General features: G+C 46.6%; 1 protein-coding gene across 4 annotated transcripts; it reads right to left on the bottom strand.

Moving 5' to 3' along the window:
• Positions 1 to 4,181: 4,181 nt before the first annotated feature.
• Positions 4,182 to 14,006, bottom strand: hic1 (hypermethylated in cancer 1). 4 transcript variants are annotated; one of them, XM_062472915.1, is made up of 2 exons: positions 13,820 to 14,006; positions 4,182 to 7,047 (listed from the first exon to the last, which is right to left on the bottom strand). In XM_062472915.1, the coding sequence occupies exon 2, from the start codon at positions 7,012 to 7,014 to the stop codon at positions 4,786 to 4,788; it is 2,229 nt and encodes a 742-aa protein (XP_062328899.1). In that variant the 5' UTR covers positions 7,015 to 7,047; positions 13,820 to 14,006; the 3' UTR covers positions 4,182 to 4,785. The 4 variants fall into 4 exon arrangements, with proteins under 4 accessions (XP_062328899.1, XP_062328898.1, XP_062328896.1 ...); XM_062472914.1 differs by having other exon boundaries at positions 4,182 to 7,031; XM_062472912.1 differs by lacking the exon at positions 13,820 to 14,006 and adding an exon at positions 12,140 to 12,304 and having other exon boundaries at positions 4,182 to 7,031.
• Positions 14,007 to 22,034: the final 8,028 nt, after the last annotated feature.

Genomic DNA, 22,034 nt, shown 5'->3' with positions numbered 1-22,034 from the left:
CTTCCACTTGACCCTGCTTCACTGTGGGAAAGCCACGTGAACACACAGATGGACAGGTGCAATGTGGACACGCAGCCGACATACACGCACACTCAACATCACAGAGTTACAGATTACACCAAATGATGTTCGGATTGGCTGACCCACAGGTCCATCTTGGCCATACTCCAGGGTACAGACATCTGTATGTTTTGCATAAGTTTGTCTTTTCAAAATCATTCAGAACTGAAAAGCAAAAAAAGAACACATTAAAATAAAACATGCAACAAAACAAGAGAGAAGTCTCTTGGCTGAGTTTAGATTTCAGTACTGCTTGTTTGTATTCTAATACGGCAAAGTCAGAGTCTGAAAGGCAGGAGAGAACCCAACCACTATGAAGCTAAAAGGCACATGTCTGTCTCTGCCATGTTTTATATTGAGCACTTCCCAGTCAGGTCAAACCTAGCATTCTTTTGGCAGTGTGCTATATAGTAAATGTCAAAATGAATCCTGGAGATCTAGAGAGCACTCTTCACTCCCTCTCCAGGCTAGCCTCAGATCATCATCACACTAGGATGTTTCTTTGGTGGAAAATAAAAGCTTATGATTTGATTTCAAGTTGTTAGTCTTAAGTGTGTAGACTTGCTCATGAGGACTGTGTTGGTGACCAGGTGTGAGCTCTCTGTAGAGGGAAAGGAAGGAAGAGAATGGGACATACAGTTGAACTCTGAACCTTTCCTTTTTTCTTATTCCCGATGAAGAAAGCAGCCTTTCATTTTCAGACAATGGTTCAGGTCTTTCCTGCTGAGCTCTCCCTGCCCCTCTCTCCTAACCCCTCTCTCCCTGCCCCTCCCTGACCCTCTCTCCTACCCCCTCTCTCCTACCCCCTCTCTCCTATCCCCTCTATCACCCCCTCTCTCCTATCCCCTCTCTCCTACCCCCTCTCTCCTATCCCCTCTCTCCTACCCCCTCTCTCCTACCCCCTCTCTCCTATCCCCTCTCTCCTAACCCCTCTCTCCTAACCCCTCTCTCCTAACCCCTCTCTCCTACCCCCTCTCTCCTATCCCCTCTCTCCTAACCCCTCTCTCCTACCCCCTCTCTCCTACCTCCTCTCTCCCTGCCCCCTCTCTCCTATCCCCTCTCTCCTACCCCCTCTCTCCTACCCCCTCTCTCCTACCTCCTCTCTCCCTGCCTCTCTGCTCCTAGCTCCTCTCTCAGCTCCTCTCTCCCTGCCTGGTGTGAGTCTCTCTCTATCCAAGACATCCTGAACGTCCTGCTCTAGGCAGCAGAGCGGCCAAGAGTCCACTTCCCTCTCCACAGCCCTCCTCCTGCACAGCAGCACCAGTCCCAGATCATGCTTCAACTACTATATACTCAAATAGCATATGGAGACACACACACACGCCGGACACCTAGCCCTTGAATAGACACACTTTGTCGCACAAACACATATGCACATGCAGACGCTATCTATTTCTCTCGCACACACACGCACAAGCTCCCATATATTAAGGGCAATTTCCAAACAGTCCACAGCCCACATTATCAAGCCCACTCTTCCTGTACAGATTTGGAGTGGCAGTGGAAATACTTTTCTTTCTTTTTTTTCTTGGCCTTGAGAGAAAAGGAAAGAGGCAGATAGACTTTCAGTGAGCGTGAGCTAATGAATGGGAGGGAGAGGGGGGTTGGACGTTTACATTCCCACCATTGACATCCACAGCAAATTGACTGTTACTACTTTGAATGGGTGTTCCTCACATGTCTGTGGTCCAGGCCCACTTTGCCATTCTAGCCGTAATAGCATCTATTTCCTCGGTAAATCCACAACATTTCAATTGGTTTTGTAACGGATCTCAACAACTGTTCTCCATTGGATTTCATGTCATTTTCCTAAATTAACTTCAGAGCCGGTTCCAGGGTTTCAGTGATCCACATACTTTACTGGGAAACACTCCCTCAGTCCTGCCTTCCAAAACAAGCTGGCTTACCAAGTGTGTTTGTGTGTGTATGCAGAGCCTTGGTCTCACTCTCCCCTAGACAGCGTCACGAAGAGACAGTTCCCTCCAGGAAAATGGGGCAATGGGACTAGGTTCCATCCAATCCCCAGTCAAATGACTGTTTATCTATTTAGGGAAATATTGATAAATACATCGCACCTCGTGTGGAGGTTAAGACGTCATGGATACTCTGCATGACCTTGTCTGCATGTTTAGTATGGTTCTAGTGGAAGCAGAGATTTTTTGCTTACTGACATTTGGTTTACAGACTCACAAGTATTTACATTTACGGTAACACAGCTGATAAAAAAAAAAAATAAAAAAAAATACCAGCTTGACTTTGCCTTACTGTATAATGATCATGTCATTGGTCAGACCCACACATAGCCTCTTTGAGGACATTAGAACATGTAATGTACACTGCATAGTAAGATATAGCAAAAACAAGAAGCAGAAATGTTAATATTACATATTTTCATCTCTCCCCATAGAGTGAACACACACTTAAAAATGGAAAATCACTAAAATAACCACAGGTTTAACAAAGGACAACTGTCCCCTCAAAAAGAAAAAAAGAAAAGATTGTGTGTCTGCGAATATGTTCAAGATGTGTGTGTACGTGCGTGTGTGCATATGTATGCTTTTGTGAGTGTGAGTGTGTGTCGCTGAAGTGTAGCGTCCCATGCTGGGTTTAGTCCTGAGGTAAGCACCAGCTTCACTTTGCTTTGGTAAAAAATAACAAAAATAACAAAAACAAGCTAAGGAAAGCAACACATTGATATGCTGATATGCTACAAACAGCAAGCCCTTAAATTCATGTTCAGTCTCTTTAAGCTAAGTCTAAGGCTTTATGATTCACTAAGTATATCACAGTGCATTCATGGCTTTAGGCTTCACATTCACCTACTGAGGTTGGCAGAGGCACTATAGTGGTCATTACACTCTGATCTGACACAAGGTCCGACAAAGTGGACAAAGGTAAAGCCAGCATGCTCTTTGAAAATAAACATATCAAGACACAACGACAATGGACAAAAAGAAAAATGAAGTGGCTTTAACCCAAATCCCCTATAAGTGCTCTTTGTTGTTTCTTAAGGAGCGGGCGAGGCAGGTCCAAGGTCTGCCCACCGTTCTAGTGGCTGTGTCTGACGCGAGCCAGGAGGGGGAGAGGGGAGTGGGGGAGGGGTGTACTCAGATCTGAGGTCGGTTCTCGCCTGGTTCTCGGGTGTCGTGTTGTGTTGTGGATCAGAGGGGCTCGATGGCAGCCATGAAATGGGGCGTAAGGCCGTCAAGCAGCGAGAACAGTCGGGGAGAACGAGAGATTTCACAGGGATTACTGGAGGACAGCAGCTGGGAAGTGCTGCTCGCCCGTGCGGCCGCTACACGCGCCCGCTCTGCTGCTAGCAGAACTGTCACGTTAGCAGCTCCCTGCGCGTGTGTGTGTGTGTGTGTGTGTGTAGGGACAGCTGGTAAGGCAGTGGTGCCTAGCCCTTTCAGGGGGTCAGTGAGTGATAGCCAGGCCTATATGGGTGGCCAAGTCACACTGTAGAAGTTGCTTCACATTACCTCATTGTGGCACATGACTTCCTATCAGTCAGACTGAATCAGCGTACTGACTTGAGCCGAACAGCTTCTATTGATAGGCTGGGTGATGAGTGATTAGTGGTGACTGGAAGTTCTGCTCCAGGCCCTGCCTTGGATGGCCTCTGTGTGTTCCCTCCCAGTGGGATGCACAGCTACACCCACTGTTGTAAATATCCCAGTGTCAGAGGCAACACCCATGCTTAGTCTCCTTCACTGGACGGATCAACACTCCTGCATTAGCGTGTCATCGGTCGGGTATGCTATGATAGCCCAGTTGTGAGATCACAGGGCTGTGCTTGCTGCTTTTTCAATAACAATTTCGATAGGCATGCACATGGCATGTGAGTCCAAACACATTCCTGTCAGAAAGGGGGTTGGGATGTGAAGGGTTAAGGCACTCGAGGTGGGAGCAACTGAGCTGCTGTTGCTGATGCTGAATATGAGCCTGGGTTTACACACAGGGTTTGACGGGGTATGTAACCCCCACAGAGAGAACAGTCTTTGTCACTTTATCTACACGCTGCAGCAAAATGCTGTCTTCAGTTATTCACTCCCTCGCGACTACAAGTGTAGGAATTTGGGCAGAAGCTGGAGAATAGGACACAAGGAAAATCCAGTAACCCAAAAACAAAATGACTTTAAAATCCCAAAGTGTATTTTTTTTTTTCTTTTGTCCAAATGTTCCTCTAGGGTTTGGACTGAAGCCCTGAATCTTGTCAGCATGTGCTTGTTTTCTCATGAATGTACATTTCTGAATACTATACAGGTTTAGGGTCAGATTGCAAAGCTTTTCTTGCAACAGTTTCTCTTTGGGTTTTTTTTCAGTACATTACAAAAAATAAATAACTTTTATTTTGGTATTCAATTGTTTCAGATGTTTTGGCTCAATGTCTTGATAGAAAAAGGTGGGTTGCATAGACGTAAATACTGCACTGTTTTTGGTATTCCTTGGTCACAATAGACTGTCAATAGCATAGTATTATTCCCTTTTAGGAAATAATTTCAAATGCACAAAATGCAACATTAGGCAAAGGAAGGCACTTTTCCAAGAGTCTAAACCATTTGGTGTGCATCATGAGGCTAACAGCCCGAGTCAGAGTTTTAGATACATATGAAACTGAGGTGAGAGGCGTTAGAATACTGTAGGTTGTTCACACAGACGTCTTTATGGTGTTGGTGGATACTGAGCTGGTTAGGCGACTTATGTGGTGGGGGGGGGGGTGTCTTAGCTGGGGGAGTAGCGGTCGATGGTGCGAGACTCAGAGAGGCTCTGCGGGGGAGGGGGAAGGGACAGCTGCTGGCCCAGGATGTCCATCTTGTCGTGGGTGAGGCCCAGGTGTTCGGCGGCCAGTTTGGACAGCGGGTAGAGGCTCTCCATGGCCTTGGCGTCGGCCAGCAGGTGCTGCTGAGCCTGGGCGAGGAGCTCCGAGGCCTTCTCCTGCTTCAGACCCAGGTGCTCCGCCGCGTACTTGCTCAGAGGGTAGATCCCCTCCGTGAAATCCAGCTTCAGCTTGCCGTCAGCCGTCAGGCCCGCCACCGCCCCGCCGCCGCTGTGCATCTTCATGTGGCTGATGAGGTTGCGTTGCTGGGCGAACTTGCCGCCGCACACCTGACACTCGTAGGGCTTCTCGCCCGAGTGGATGCGCATGTGCTCGGTGAGGCGGTACTGGCGCGTGAAGCGCATGCCGCACGAGTCGCAGGCGAAGGGCTTGAGGCCCAGGTGGCTGCGCATGTGCCGGGTCATGGTGCCCCGCTGGGTGAACTTCTTCCCGCAGATGCTACAGGGGTAAGGCCGGGTCAGCCAGTGGGTCTTCTCATGCTGCCGCAGGGTGGCCGGGTCCTTGTAGGACTTATCGCAGGAGGAGCAGCGGTAGGGCCGAATGATCTCCCCCAGACCCACGCTCTGGCTGCTCTTGCTCTCCAGGTAGCTGCTCAGGCTACCGTTGCTGTTGATGCTGCCGTTGCCGTTGGCGTTGCTGGCGGCCTTGGCGTTGCCGTTGGTGCCGCCCATCTCCCCTCCGGAGTTGTACAGCTCCTCCTCGGTGTGGGTCTCCACGTGGGCGTTGAGCTGCTCGGAGCTGGGGAAGCCTTTGTCGCAGGGGATGCACACGTACAGGTTGTCGCCGAAGCTCTCCGGCTCGTAGGGCAGGTGAAAGCGGCCCAGGGCCCCCGGGGGGGAGGGGCGGCCCTCGCTGCTGCCCGTCTCCTCGCTGCCGGAGCCGCTCTTCTCGTCCTCGCCGTCGCAGCCCGTGCCCTGGTAGGCCGCCTCGCTCTCCTCCCCCGCCTTACGGTGGTTGTGGCGCTGGTGGTGGCCCTCGCGGTCCCCGTTTCCCAGCCCTTCGTCCTCCTCCTCGTCCTCCTCCTCGTCCTCGGGGGTGTACAGTTGCTCGTGCTTCACCCAGCGGTAGACGTTGCCTACGTCCCTGCCAGGCTCCCTTTCCTCTGTGGGGGTGTCGGGGCTCGGGGGGCAGGGGTAGTGGTCAGGGCCGTGGGAGCGAGGGCGGCGGAGGTGGGGGTGGTGGGGGCCTAGTGGCTGGGTGAGGTGGGGGTAGGGGTGGGGAGGCAGAGACACAGCCTGGTCGGCTGTCTCCATCTTCTCTGTTGGGTAGGCCCCACCTTTGGGCCCCAGAAGGGGGCTGGCTCGGCCACTCAGCGCTCCGTCTCTCTCATCATCGTTGTGGGGCAGCGCTTGGGCCTGGTGGGGGTGGGAGGGCGTGTGCTGGGACTGGGAGTTGGGGCTCTTCTTGGAGAGGTCCAGGCCGTAGATGGGAGAGCAGTTCCTGTCAGTGTGGGCGGGCCGCTGGCTAGGCTGGGACTGTGAGGAGGGGTACACATGGTGGCCCTGGGAGGAGGTGGGGGCGTACAGCTCCCCGGCATGGGTGCCTAGGGGGAGGGGCGCAAGCTCCTCCGGAGGCGGGACGCGGGGCGTGTGACTGTTCACGATCCCTCCAGGGAAACAGGACTGGATGACAGGGGTGGGGACCCTGTACCTCCCCCCTGCCCCTAAACTCAAACTGCTGGGGACAATCTTTGGATAGGGCAGGAATTCAGGCGTCAGGCGGAAGGGGTACTTGCCGTTCCTCTTCAGCTTCTTCTTGCAAAGCGCCACCAGGTCCAGCAGTTGCAGGTAGCTGGCGGCTGCGAGCACGCTCCCCAGGTTGGGCTCAGAGGGGGAGCTAGGGTCCCCGTCGCTGAGACGGCCGGTGTAGATGTAGTCTAGAATGACCCGGAACACCCCAGGACTCACCATCTCGTGGTCCAGGTTAATGAGGTTGTCATGGACAACCAGGGACTTTAGATATAGGCTGCTGGCCGCCAGAATGTTCTTGTGAGCTCGGAATAGAGCGTTCTGCACCACAATGATGACATCACACAGGAAGCCCTTGGTGCGTTGGGTGTTGAGCTGCAGGAGGAGGTGCCTAGCATGACTTGGGACTTCCATGGCATCCAGCATTGTCTTCAGACCACCACCTGGAACAGCAGAAATCTGTAAACCTCGAGCAGCAGTCAGGCTTTACATTTGAAAAAGAAACACATAAAGGACTAGAGTGACAAAGCAAGGTTTTTCAAGAGGAATTCAACGTTCTCTTTTTTTTTTTTATAAAATCTTATCTTAGAAAAAGATACATCATTGGTCACAGTAGGAGATCACACAGATTAACTTTTTGGTAGGCTTTCTTTCTCTCATACATGCATATGTGTACACTGAGCATTTATGGATAAGCATCGCTAAGTGACTATGAAAGATAAATGTCTTCGGAGTCATTTGTATGAAAGTCATACACAAGAGGGTCCCACTATGAAACCGAGCCAGTTCTAAGGGGGAGCAAAAGCTGTGGATTAGTAATAATGCAGAATTTCCAATCTACACTTCCTTCACTACAGAGCACTGACAGGAGAACTTTTTCTTTTCTTTAAGACAGATATAAATATGTTTTCTGGTTTTTGGCTTCCTGATAAGATATTTCAGAAGTGGTGTGCAGACTTTTAAACAAAGTAAGAGTAGAGGTTTCACATGACGAACAGCAGGTATAAACCTAAGAAAGACACAACCAAAAGCAGATCTCTTGGAGCTACCATTCGGCCCAGTCATATAAGGAACTCTCACCAGAGAAACACTGGATGTAAATCACGGCAAAATGAGATGGCCCAATAGTTTAACTTGAGGTGGACTCTGGAATTCTAATGTAGACACCCATGCTCACATAACAACATTAGACAAACACGCATGCACAAACAAGCACACACAGACACAATTGCTCAAATACACACACAAAGTTGTGTGTTGTTGCACTAAGCCTTCTGTAAACACTATTAACAGTACAAATTTAGCAGGATGTATTGTTCAAACATTGGTTACAGAAGATACTTTAGCTATGAGATGAAAAAGTTTGTAACTGTCCCTAAGGCCTTGGTCTTACTGATGGGAAACAAGCGAGTAAATAAATATATCCGATCATGCTCTTCCTGACATAAGTTCATCCTCTTCTTGTTTATTTCATTGAGTATAAGCCCCTAGCTAGACAAATAGGGAAGTGGAATATTGCAGGAGGACTTTTAATCACCCGCTGAGTCTAAATTCATATGCTCTTCCTTTCTGCACAGCAGAATCCCCCCCACTGCAAATGAGACAGTCATTTTAGAAGGAAATCTAGTAATATGGGTTTGTTAGGTTTTATACAGAGATGTGCATGTCTCAGACATGTTAGACTCCTATCTCCATAATAGAAGTCCATGCCTAATTGTATACGTTACACTTGCGGTGTAATTTGGTTGATATATTCTTATTCCGTTTAAACTGAAAAGGAACTGCCTTTCAAATAAGGGATAGTTTAGGTGTAATAAAACATATAACCCTAATAGTTAACAGGTGTCCAGTGCTAGTCGCTAAAAAAAACTCTGCAGTGTTTGATCTACATGGTGTCATATTTTTATATAAATTCAACCGATCGAGATAAATGACAGAAATTCGGGGTTTAAACTCGACGTTTCTCTCCCTCTCCAGTCCCCCGCTCTAGTCGGCTGCAGCGCGCTGCTCACCACTCACATGCGGGTTGGTAGGCTACACACACACACACACACACACGTAAGTTTGCGACAGGCGCCGTCCTTTCTTGTGCAAGTGTGAACGGGAGTTAACCACTGCTCAGTTATTTGCCGAAAGTCTAGAAATCGTCTGAAAGAATATAGACCAGCATCAACTGTGTCATATGCCGCACTTTACGCATGGCATATCACCAGATAATCAAAGTGTTTGCTAGTTGTTTGCATATCAATGTTGCATTTGCTCTGGTGTGAAAACAGCCTGTGTAGAAAACGTTAAGATTTAATATTGAGAATTAACATAAATGAGACACTGGTGCACAGGTCGGCTGTCGCCTCCGCACCTATCAAATGTCAAAAAGAATACTTCGCATATGCTGTTGGTATCCACATCATGACAGCACACTTAATGTTAAGTTGACAGAGATGTATTCTTTTTACTAATACTAAATTTTCAAATGTGAGAACATGTAGATTTGTTTACGTACAAGACTTGTAATGAGCATGCGTAAAAGCGCATTGTCGAAGGATCGCTGACATCAGTAAAGTCAGTAAATTAAAGCTGTTGATCAGCCTATGACAACAGTTTCTCAATAGAAACGTTATATCTATATTTACTGGTAATTCTTACGTTTGTTATGATTTAAAAATAAAAAAACGAGAGAGAGAGAGGGGGGGGGAAGAGAGAGAGAGAGAGAGAGAGAGAGAGAGAGAGAGAGAGAGAGAGAGAGAGAGAGAGAGAGAGAGAGAGAGAGAGAGAGAGAGAGAGAGAGAGAGAGAGAGAGAGAGAGAGAGAGAGAGAGAGAGAGAGAGAGAGAAGAACGAGGCGTCATGATTTAAAAATGTAGCATCATGGATGAACATGTGCATCCTCTTCCAGCAAGTTGACATCCCTCAATGCAGCCAATTACATTTATTTTCTGCTTTGTACAAGAGGTCTTAACAATGCACACAATCGCAACAATGGTTAAATTCGCATTTTATTCGTTCCCATATGAGTTCGTGTAGCCTCGTCAGCAAGCATATTTTGTCCGAGATCAAGAAACACAATAGTTATAATATTACCAGATGTATATTACCAGATGGCAATAATTCATTTTTAGGGTGAGTGCTGTATTTGGTGAATGGGGACTGAGTTTGAGACGCTCTCTGACTCGTATGATAATTTGGGATTCATTATCCCTTTGTTTGGTCTGTGTTGTCACTTCCCTGGTAAGGGGTGAGGCTGGGTTTAGGCTGGGGGGGTCTGCACTGCACCCTCCACGCTTCCTCTCCCCGCCTTCATCTTGTCATATTGCAAAAGACTAATATGTCATTTTGGACGATTTTGTAGTACATTGACGTTTTGACATGAAGTATTGTGCATGTAGGCTATTTGTATGTTATGGACAATGCAAGGCTTAACATTAACGTACTAGGCCCAAGTAAGCCTCTTTTCATAGATGTATTAACGGGAAACTTTAAAAGCATGTGTACACAGTGATCTAATCCAAGGCTGTAGAGGGCCACATTACTGCTTTTTCATTTTACATTGCATCAAATACTGACTGAATCATGTTTTAAAAGTGTAGGGAAAAATGTTATGTTCTTTGCTGGAATGGAGCTTATTAAATAACATGATATTTTGTGAAACACAGTCGAGCATAAAACTGTATTTAATGAAAACCACGCTAAGAGTCTTTAAAAGTAGGCCTACCCTGAGGCGTCAGAGTCCTTCCGCTTCGGAGACGGCTTGTTTTAGAGAGGACATACTGCACAATCGAAAGTTGACTGAACGGGGTTTAGACACATCAGAGCGAGGTGTTCCGCAGTTCACACGCCCCAAGTCAGCTTTCACATCAGAATCGCTGTCTCTTGAACTTCCCTGTGATCGCTAAAGGCTATACGAATGCTACACTGGTGGAAATCACAAGCGCCGCTCCTACACTTTCCAGAGACCTCTGGATGTTCATTCATAAATCAGACCGGGATGAAAGAGAGCAAGATGAGCAAGGTTGCATGCCCCATTACATTTAGACCAAATGTCAAACACATTTACGCTGTATCATGTAGGGGTTTTATGGAAAGGAAAGTCATAGGTGCTTCAAATAGTTTAGCACCCATTTCTGAAAATAAAAGTCTACTCTATGTGAATTTATGTAAGACCTAATCGTTTTATCTGCACCTGTTTATGGCCTGTAGGCTATTCCTTTTACTCAATTTACTTTATTAGGCTACATGTGACACTGTCCGTATAAAACGGATTTCTGTATTTTGCAACGATAAGCGTAGATTAGAAATTGAATGTATTTTTTAAGTGGTTACAAATCCTTAAATTGAGACGGCCTATTTAAATTCATATCCTGATCAAGATCATTTTGTTTTCACTCTCGGCTACATTCACTTTGTGTAGGCATGTAGGCTAGTACTTGGGATTTCACTTTTTTTAGATTTTCTTGCATCCTGATTGTAGATTGATTCTGTGTGATCATAGGCTGTGCATTGACCCCTGTTCTTACAATCATCTCGATTTAGAAAACAACAGTGGCTTTTACTGTGTATATTATTTAAGAAAGAAAAAACATAGGCTAATTAATTTCAATTGTATTCATTGCGTTCTCTTAATCATTCAGAAGCCATTTAGATTTCAGATGAAGGTTGACAACGCTTGAATCATGTTGCTTTATAAGACATCTTAAACCCGATCCTCTCTCTCTCTTTCTCTGTTTCTTATCTATTTTACCCTTGTCCTCGCATTAGGCATATCACAAGACGTCGACGCGCGTGAAACCGTCCCTGGTTTTTACCGCATCATCTCTGTGTCAATCAGCCAATGACACAAACTCTTCATCGCTCAATTTTACAATAACTGTTGCTTCCAAACATTTGAAGTTACATATTGATGTACTGTGTTCAAGTCAGACTGAATTAACTCGTCACATCAAACTACACAACACCTCTGCGTTGACACGAGAGGAACAGAAGTCCAGGCCGTTGTTTGAATCGAGTCAAAAGTGGGTATGAGAGACGCAGGAGCAATTCATTAAGATGTGTTGTTGATTTTAAGCGACGTGGTGTTTAAGTTACAGTAACAATACAACATGGGCCTCTAACTTAAATGCATTGTCAATATAGAACTAAAAAGGCCTCCACAACACCTTTGGGTCATATATAGTTTATTCAATGACAATATGACATAATAACTGATAAGAGCTGAGTGGTTTATAATAATCAAATATCTCTTACCTTGTGATTTTTTATAGTATTTTCCAATCATCCATTTGGTAATTTAACAAAAAATAACTCAAACTATTTTTCTTTCAAAAGGCCCACATTGGGATACATCATGACGTGCCACAGTATTAGGCAGTTATGTTTAAACGCAAAACCATATAAAAAAAGGGCGCATACAATATTGGCTAGTTATAGCCTATTCGAAATGAAACGAACTCAGTCAAAAACGAAAAGCGAACTCGTGTCGTCATGTTAAAAAGTTCTCTAAAATTTTCTGACAGGCTATACTGATCGTAGTTTAAAGAGCGGCACTTAAACGTTACCTGGATGCCCGATCTCTTCTGCCATCCGATGTAAGTCTCCCTTAATGATCATCTCAGCAGTCTCTTGGAGTCATTTCTGACGTTTCAACTTTGAACTGCCAGCCTCCAAAAACCATGCCAGTTTTCCAAGCACGTCTGCCAACTCTCTTTTATTATTAATTGCCATGAATTTCTTGTTGCTCTTCTCGTCCTCCCACCCACCCACCCACCCACCCACACACCTCTCTCTCTCTCTCTCTCTCTCTCTCTCTCTCTCTCTCTCTCTCTCTCTCTCTCTCTCTCTCTCTCTCTCTCTCTCTCTCTCTCTCTCTCTCTCTCTCTCTCTCTCTCTCTGCCTCCTCCCCCTCCCTCTCTTGTCACCTCCTCCTATAAGAAAATACGTGCTTAGTCCAGGATCAGTTTCCTTCTATTTTTTATTTTAGTAATTTCCTTGACTATTTTTGTGTCGAGGCAATAACGCGCACGGAGATGATAATGGAGCCTCTATGCGTCTTAAGTGTTTTAGCTCCCCGTGTGATGTCGGTCTATAATAAAACTAGAAGGTAAAATCGAGGGCAGGAACTTCAAGTGACCCCAACTTGAACTTCACAACACATCGCAGCTTCGTCTTAAAGAGACAGGCCGTTATTGTATATCACATAGCTCATTACAGTGGAGTTCAGACCTACAATAACAATAGTCAATATTGAAACAAATGAAGCGACATTATCTTTCTCTGTCTCTCTGTCCCTCGCTTTGTTTCTCTTCATCGCTCTCCTTATCACAATTTACTGTGGGCAAAGACCTGCATGAAAATGTTTTTCTACAGTGCATTACCTGTGGATTCATCCACGGAAGCTTTTAGAAAAACGGAAAGAAACAAGCCATTTTCTATTAGCTGGATAGATTCTAACACGAATTCACTTTGTGAACCCCTAATTTCTCAATGCATAGAACTGTGTATATTTATAGCGAAGGGCTACGCCAGTAAACTTATAGTCCTAGTTATTTAGCTGACAATAGCTGAGGCCTATGATATATATTTGCCAAATGCCATATTATCTGATTTCCATTCCTCTGACAAATAATCTGAATTATTTAGCTAATCTGAATTATTAACTAATTTGTGTGGAAATAGCCAATACAACCTAGTGCGTAGGCTAATCATGTAAAACAAAAATACTGACTGACATAACATTTAGGATCTCATAATTGAGAAGACCTGTTCAGATTTGTATATAAAAAAATCATGTTGAAGCAGAAAGCCCTTTGGACTTTCCACTAAGTAACAGTTTAATCTGTCGATGTTTCGATGATTACTTCAAAATCATATGGAGATAATCAGGTTCCTCTAAACTGCTTGGATAATTTAATGCTGATATGAGATAGGCACGTTAGCCTCGGACGCTTTACATTTGTCTAGCCTACACATGCCAGTTGTCAGAGCCAACTTGAAAACCAAACTACATGAATAGTTAGACTATCGATGGCAGTTTGTATAGGTTAGCCTGCTCAGCACCTGGAGCCGCCTGCAGTATCCGGACGCGGTGTGAATATTCACGCATGGCATCGCTCTCTCTCTCTCGCTCTCGCTCGCTCTCTCTCTCTCTCTCGCTCGCTCTCTCTCGCTCTCTCTCGCTCTCTCTCGCTCTCGCTCTCTCTTTCTCTCTCACTCTCTCTCTGCTGTCATCATTAACCCACCTTGGATTCATGTCTGGTGTCGTGGCCGTTTGAGAGTTCTCCTTCCCGGGATTCCACGTACAGACTTTCTCGTTCGGCCCCAAATTCCGTACTGTTACCAAACTCTTCCGTGTTTTCAGCTGTTCTCTTGCACGGTACCCCGTCTCTGCCCCTCACAGTCTTTTATTTCTCACGTGCAAGAGTGCTGTATCAGACACCTCTTCCAATGTAGTTGGGGTTGGGGTCCGATCGAACCAGGGTTGCAAGAGAGAGGATGCGCACACAGCGACACCCACTGGCTGGCACACTCAATGGTGATGTGCGCAACAGCCTGTGGAAGATAAGCAAGTAGCCTACGGGATTGACAGCATGCCCTTTACTATGGATCTTGCGTTCTCATTTATACGTCTAATGTCGTAATTTTTTGTTGTTGTATTATATTAGACTAGATCGTCTCAAAGATCTGGGTCTATTTTTTCTTTACGACCCGCTCCACCGTCTTGCTATTGTCGTGGGAAACTTCAAACCAGTCGCATAGAATAAGACATACAAATTTAAAAAAATGTAACTGCCAAAATGTTGAGCCCTTCTCCTCAGACATAATGTTTGTATATTAGGTTACTTAAAGGCCATTTGAACAAAATCCTAATTGACTTAACATCAGCATATAGTAGTACACACCTGCTAGTTCTGACCAAGCAACGATTTTTTGATAGTTAAAATAGTGATATTCACACATGATGTTTTATCTAATTATCACTACAGATACTTATGGGTTAATGTCAGTCTAGAAATAAATGGAGCTGTGAATGTTCACCACATATCTTAAACCTTCCCCAAAGCAGCCAAGGTAAACACTTTTACAACTATTTAATTCTATAGAATAAGAATATCTACTTGACCAAGACCTGCAAGACTAATATTTCTTTTCTGAAAATATTTATAAAATAAAATATACTTCTATGTATACAGTTGAAAATTTGAAATTAAAATGTGAAATTAGTATTCCTTTGCCAAATATGAATTTACAACACATCTTGTTTAGATTCAAAATGACAACAAATTCTCAGAGTTGTTCAAACGTTCAATCGGACTGATCACTGACTGTCATAGCCCCAGGGATGTCCCCTGCAGGGACCTGTAGTTTACACTGTCAGTCTGGCCATAACCCCCAATCCTGTCATTGTCTGTCCAACACCAAGGTGTTAGTGATAAGACAAGCATCAGGTCTGCACCATGAGGATGCTCACTGATGGATTTGCCATCAGTGTGTTGTTGCACACAGACAAAAGATGTTGACTGAAGGGCTCTTACCATACTGAAGCCTATTCATGTCTCAAGCCGAGGCAATTACAATAGCAGCTGATTATCTCTTGATCCAGAGTCTTCCCTTTGAAATTATCCAAGTTCAAGATGCTGCTGTTTCATTAAAAGAGTGTTGACAAGAGTCTGGGTTGAGGAGCGAGGTATTGTCTCTCACTTCCAGTTTCCCATGATGAACTGTTGATAACCCCAGAGTAAGACACAGAGGTGGGCAGAACAGGGCTACCAAAGGGATGTAAGCCATCTTGGATCGGGGAACATGTGTTTCAATTATTTATCTTTTTTTTCATGGAGTACTGGAACAGTAACACAACATTTCATGTTAAAGTGGGTGAGGGGGGATTTTGCCATGTTTGGGATCACAGGGTGTATTACTTCAAGAATAAACAACGAAACCAAAATCTATATTGACAGAAGATCAAATTAAAGGGAAACACAAATTAGGAGGTTTCGGAAACATATTTATTAGCCTTTACAAGAAAGTTAGCAAAGTCTGAATGAGTAGGCTAAGTCTGTCTAGGGCAGTTGACACAACTTAGATGGCCGACACATCTCTATCTTCTCCTCTCTCTGTGGGTAAGCCTATATTAGCTGTCGGCCTAGATTTGCCTTATCTTCTCTATCACTCTCCACAGACCTGTGATGGACATTTAACTTCAGCTTGTCAAAACACAATTTCACATGATCTGGTGTGCGACAAACCTGAAACGCTGAACTCTTAATGAACTTAAAAAGGTTCCAAATTGCTGGTGTAAGCAATGATTCAATTATGAGTGTGGGAGAGCTGGGTTGGAACCAGAAAGTAACAAAGTACAAATAGCCTACTTCTTTACTGTAGCCTTCCTATCAGTAGCCTAGGCTACTTTACTTCACTATTTATTTTTCTGACGTTTACTTTCACTCCTTACATTTTATACACAAATATCTGTGCTTTCTACTTATTACATTTTCAAACCAGGCTCGTTACTTTAGTTTTAATCTGTATTTGGTGGCATGATCAATATTATTTCTTGTCATTGTGCACCTTTTTTCATTTCCTGGCAGATAATTTCACGCATAACAAACATAAGCTAGTCTATGAAGCTACCAGAGAGGCAACAAGAGGCAAAAGGCAACAAGAAGAATGGCTAATTATGGACAGGACTTTTAAGTCTCCCACATTCGCCATGAGACTCACGCATTTCAGACTATGGCCTTGAGGGAGATGTTTGAAATTGTCGGTGTCAAAAAAGATTCCTGGGGAATGGGCTGCCTGTCTATAGTTTCTTTGTGTATTAATATATAATTATGATGTGAGGTCCAGTTACCAACGTGACACTAAAACAGGTAGCAGTAATGGCTACGTTTTACTCAGTATATGTCAGAGCCTGTACTTCTTTACTTGAGTGAAAAAGTCTCGTCAGTACTTCAACTTTTACCAGCGTATTTTAAACATGATAATCTGTACTTCTACTTGAGTGAAGATGTGTGTACTTTTGCCATCTCTGGTTGAAACACAGACCAGAGAGTGAGCACGCACAGGCCCTTCCTGCAAGGCCATGGCAAGCAACCGGTCCTGGAGATAAGGCAGGCATGGTGCAGCTGAACAGCTACAGGCACTTAACAGTCTGCTGTCACCTCCTAAATCACACACCTCGTCTCCTATTTCTCCCCGTGTCAGAGCTGCATGTATGTGTGTGTGTGAGGTAGGGAGTATAGGAACTCCCCCCAGACGGTTCTGAGGAGATGTAAACACTCCAGGCCCCAAAAGTTTGGAGTGCCTCATTTCAATTTGACTGATATCAGTCCAATCAGGTGATTGTTGAGCCACAATGGTCTGGCAGGCAGTCTGGGGCAGGAAGATGGTGCAGAACAGCACCAGGGAGAGCATGGCAGCTCAGCACCCTGAACCAGACAGGCAGCCTTCTTCCCCCTCCCCCCCCCCCCCCTTTCTGCAGACAATGCGGCCGCAGGCATCACCAGATGCGACGTAGCAGCCCCTCCTCACCGGGCTGGCCACACCCCCTTGAGAGCCAGCCCGTCACCAGAAATTGAGTGGTACGCTCAGCGTTACTGGCTGCCCTCTCACAACTCACTGTAATGAGCGGTTTTGCGACAGCTTTAGAGGCTAGGCGTGCAAGGCATGTCATTAGAATGAGCTGAGCTGTTGTGAGCGTTGGGTCGCTATTCTAGTTCCCTCTTTGCTGGGGATGAGTAATTATCATACCCCAAGAGCCAGATTGGGAATACTTGTGGTTGAATTATGATAATAGAGGGAGATGCAAACGACTGAGGAACGCGGGCTGTCAGGGATTGGAGGTGAGAAAGGTTTTTTTGAGAGAAAAAAACGGAAACACTAAGTGGTTAGATGTGGTCACATGACTTGGTCATTGGAAACATTGACCATGACATCCTGCCTGTGTTAGTTCTGACCAGATAAATGGCTTTCAGTACCTAACGTCCTAACCATCAGTTCAGTCAAGACATTCACATGATTGATTTCACCATTGATTCATATACATGAAAATAGGTTTGACATTGGCGGAATGGATGTACATGAGGAAGCGCTCCCTGCCTTCACTGAAGCATGCATGACATGAGGCAGGGAGCAACGAGTTAGCAACATGGGGGAGAAGGGGATGGTGGAGGGTGGCAGCAGCGCAGAACACTAAGGTAATCGAGGATGCGTGTGCGTGCATGTGTGCGACTTTATAGCGCCGCCTAGTGAGCTAACCCTATGGGCTACGAACACGGCGATGGGTAATATGACGCGCGCTGCCCGAGTGCCATGCCTGAACTTGCTTCGCTCATTCCTGGTTCTGTCCTATACCAAGCTGTTGACCAGGAAGATAATGATGTTGTGTGTGGGATGTAGAGGGTGTGTGTTTGTGTATGTGTGTGTGTGTGTGTGTGTTTGTTCGCAGGCCAGCCCATTGGGCGTCTGTGGTGCACATGGCTGTCCGCTGCATGGTCTCTGCTCCCTGGTCTCTCCTCATTAGCCTCACACAGCACAGCCCTTCCATTCTCAGCCCCTCACCCCTCTCCCTGAACCCGTCTCCCTCCCCCCTGTCCCTCACCACTCTCTCCGGCCCCACACTTCCATCCCCTCTTCCTCACCCCTCTTATTCACCCCACTCCCTCACCCCTCTCCTCCATTCCCCCTTCCTCCCCTCTTTTCAACTTCCACTTGCTGCAAACTCGGGGGAAGAGCAACCTTTTGTTTTCTGTGTCCTACGCACTCCCCGGCCCTCCTCCTTTTCTCTCCTCTCTCTCCCGACTAAATCTCTTTTCCGGCTTGATATTCGCTGAAAACCATATGGTGTGTGACATCATGAGGACAGGAAGCAGGGAGAGGGAGACGGAAGGGGAGAGATTGGCTTGCCAGGGCCTGTGTGGTGATGTCAGCAGAGAGGCATTCTGGGAGGCCCATTGGGGGGGTGAAGGAGAGCAGGTTGGAAGTGGGTCCACACTCCCACCTGGATAATCACAGGGGGTGGGAGGTGGGGGGGGACACTTGGGGGTCTTGTGGACTTTGTGTGAACTGCTTTTCTTCAGGCAATGGTTTTGGTGTAGTGTCTGTACTAACTAACAGATTGCATGTTGACACGCTTGCTTATTGTACCCACTGATACATGCACACAAACATTCAAAAAGTACCCCACCCAGCCAAAAAGTATTTCTCAAATATACAGGATCTTGTGCAACAGAGCACCACTGTGGGCACTAAGCAATCCCACATTGCTCAAGCTGAAGAATTCATGCACACAAGCACCTTCGGAAGGGCTTGATTCATGCTCGCCGATCTTCATCCATCTCTAGTCACAAAGTATCTCCAGATTATCTGCCTTCAGTCCCACTCACTGGCAGTCCCCGGCTGTGCACCAGGCTCTTTGTCTATCAGCCCGGCTCCCTCCCCCTCTCACTCGCTCGCTCGCTGGGTGAACTCTGCAGCTTTGTTGGGAGGTCTTGGTCTCCATACCATCACCCCCATTCCATCCAGTGCTCTATCAGCGCACACAAACACACACATAAACATAATCTCTCTCACACACACACACACACACACAAAACTACCCCACTCTCTGATTAATGGCAGAGCTGGGGTGTGTGCCAGGCCAGATCCTTACAGAGCAAAGGGAATAGAGGGGAAAGAGGGGAGAGGAAAGGAGAGGAGAGGGGGGGGAGGGAGTGGAGGAGAGGGCTGTGAGGAGAGGAGAGGAAAGGAAAGGAGAGGAAAGGAGAGGCTGTTGCAGCTGTGGTTTTGGAGCATGTCTCAGCGCCCCCTCGCTGCCCCCTCTCTCCATCTCCTCTCTGGCTCCTCCAGGGACACACGCCTTGGCCAGGCCCCAGGATCCAGGGAGTCAGGAGCAGGCGAAGAGGGAGTGAAAGGAGGAACAACAAAGAGAAAGAGGGATGTCATAAAGGAGAGTGGGGCCTGGAGTAAAGTATGTGTGTTTGGCTATCTAACAGAAGAAAGTGATGTCTGTGCGTCGGGAAGGTCTGTGGAGGAATGTTATAGCAATGTTATGGATGAATGGACGAATACATGGATGTGATGCAGAAATAGGTGAACTGACCGCACAATACACCAGCCAATTCTATTGTATCGTTGTACAGGATACACTGGATAGAAGAAAGTGGATACCTGACCTTCATATGTATACGAGCTTGTTGGACATCCCATTCCAAAACCATGTGTGATTAATATGGACTTGGTCCCCCCCTTTGCAGCTATAACAGCGGCTATGAAGCCCCCCATGCACAAAATGATACAGTCTATGCCGAAATGTTTTGAGGAAAAATTGTTCGAGTGGAAAAACTTGATTGGTCTGCACAGATCCCTGACCTGAACACCATCAAACACACACACACATTCCAACGCCATCTGCAAGCCATGTCTAATCACCCAACACCATTGTCCAACCGCTTCAGTGCTCTTGTGACTGAATGGAAGCAAAACACGCATCCCTGTTCCAACGTCTCTTGGAAAGCCTTCCTAGAAAAGTGAAGGCAGTTAGAGAAACAAAGTAGGAACCGACTCCATGTTAATTCCCATGATTTTCAAATGAGAGGTTCACAAAGCAGGTGTTCACAAGGCCAAATAGAGTATATTGTCTAGTGTAATCTTAAAGTAATTACAGTAACAATTTACATACAATTACCTAACTATTAAGATAACTGTACTCCTGAGCCAATCTCTGAATGAAATGAGTATTGGCCATCTTGTAAGTCCAAGATATACCTTTGATGCTTTGTCATGGCTGGGCATGGATACAGCCACAGTCTAAGAATGGGTGTTCATTGTGTTCAAGCAGCACACATGGGTGAGTGTTATCTGCGCTCCCTCACTGCCTTGCAATCCCAGACCGGTGGGTGTCTCTCTCCCTCCCTCTCTCCATCTCTCTCCCTGCCTCTCTCCATCTCTCTCTCCATCTCTCTCTCCATCTCTCTCTCTCTCTCTCTCCCTCTCTCTCTCCCTCGCTCCATCTCTCGCCCTCTTCCCCATCTCTCTCCCTCCCTCCCTCTCTCTCTCTCTCTCTCTCTCTCTCTCTCTCTCTCTCTCTCTCTCTCTCTCTCTCTCTCTCTCTCTCTCTCTCTCTCTCTCTCTCTCTCTCTCTCTCTCCCTCGCTCCATCTCTCGCCCTCTTCCCCATCTCTCTCTCTCTCTCTCTCCCTCCTCTCTCTCTCTCTCTCTCTCTCTCTCTCTCCCTCTCAGTGTTTTATGGGCTGTGTGCTGCGGTGAGGTGACCTCCCCCTCACCCCGGTGCCACCCAGCCAGTGCGGGATCCAGGCTCACTCGGCCCCTGCCAAAACCCCACAGCGCCACATCTGCTATCCATAAACGCCAGCCACTCTCGCTCTCCTTCTCCCTCGCCCACACCACTCCAGTCTCTCTCACACTCCTCCATTTCACTCTCTCTCTCTCTCTCTCTCTCTCTCGCTCTCTCTGTCTCTCTCTCTCTCCAGATATTATTCTCATTTCCCATTTCTATAGATCCCCTCAGCATTTCCCCGTCGTTCACCCTCTCTGGTTTTTATTCGTTTTGAACATCCTCACTGGGTTGTTCCTTTATCTATCTCTCCCTCACTGCCCCTTTCTTTCCTTCCTTCCTTCCCTCTCTCCATCCACATCCAACAGAAAAATCTATCACCCATTATATCTTCAGTGGGAGCCAGCTGAGTGTGGTGGCAGCGTACAGGGAACCACAGGGCATTCCTGATCCAGCCTTCTCCCACCCGCGCTAGCTACTCCTGAAGACAGGCCAACGTCAAACACACACTTCACATATGGCCCGGGCTGTGCCTTACCACGTCTCACTCGGTCGGTCCCAAAAACAACGTCATGTTTATCAGCCTCAAATTGATAGTGTCAGGAAAAAATGCTCTGTGTGTGCCCAGGAAGAGGCTCATTCTTTCAGTGTTAGGACGTTCTCCAAGGCGGGGGTATTGAATTCCACTTCCCCCTCCTCGTCCTTCCCCTCACTGGTCCTGAGCAGTCAGCCAGGCACACCACACCCCTTCATCTTAAAACAAGATGTGTTCAACACAGCACCGTCGAGTGCCCTTGCTTCAGTATGAACATGTGAAAAATGAAGCAGGAAATAAATGGAGTGTTTCAGTAAAACTGTCCAGGGCTCCCGGCTTGCCCCCCCGCCCCCAGCCCCCCCTAGGGCAATAAAGAGGCATTGCTCCAGCTAGATTGTTTTATCTTTATTCCCCCCCCACACACTTTTTTCCACAGTAATCAAATTTACAGTATGAAAAAAAGGTACACATTGAACTTTTGATCCCCTCCTCCATTTCTTGGACGGTGCTCTCTTCTCCAACCTCGCGTCTTCACCTTCTTTCCCAGACATATTGGCATGCCTCGCCGCGGTCCCACCAGAGCCCCGGGATGAATCATGTAGCTGCAAGCATTGCGAGAGCGCAGTTTT

The sequence above is a fragment of the Osmerus eperlanus genome, chromosome 11 (genome assembly GCF_963692335.1).
Source record: "Osmerus eperlanus chromosome 11, fOsmEpe2.1, whole genome shotgun sequence".
Classification (NCBI taxonomy): Eukaryota; Metazoa; Chordata; class Actinopteri; order Osmeriformes; family Osmeridae; genus Osmerus; species Osmerus eperlanus.
The sequence above is the reverse complement of the archived record's forward strand: the minus strand, read 5'-3'. Positions and strand labels throughout refer to the sequence as shown.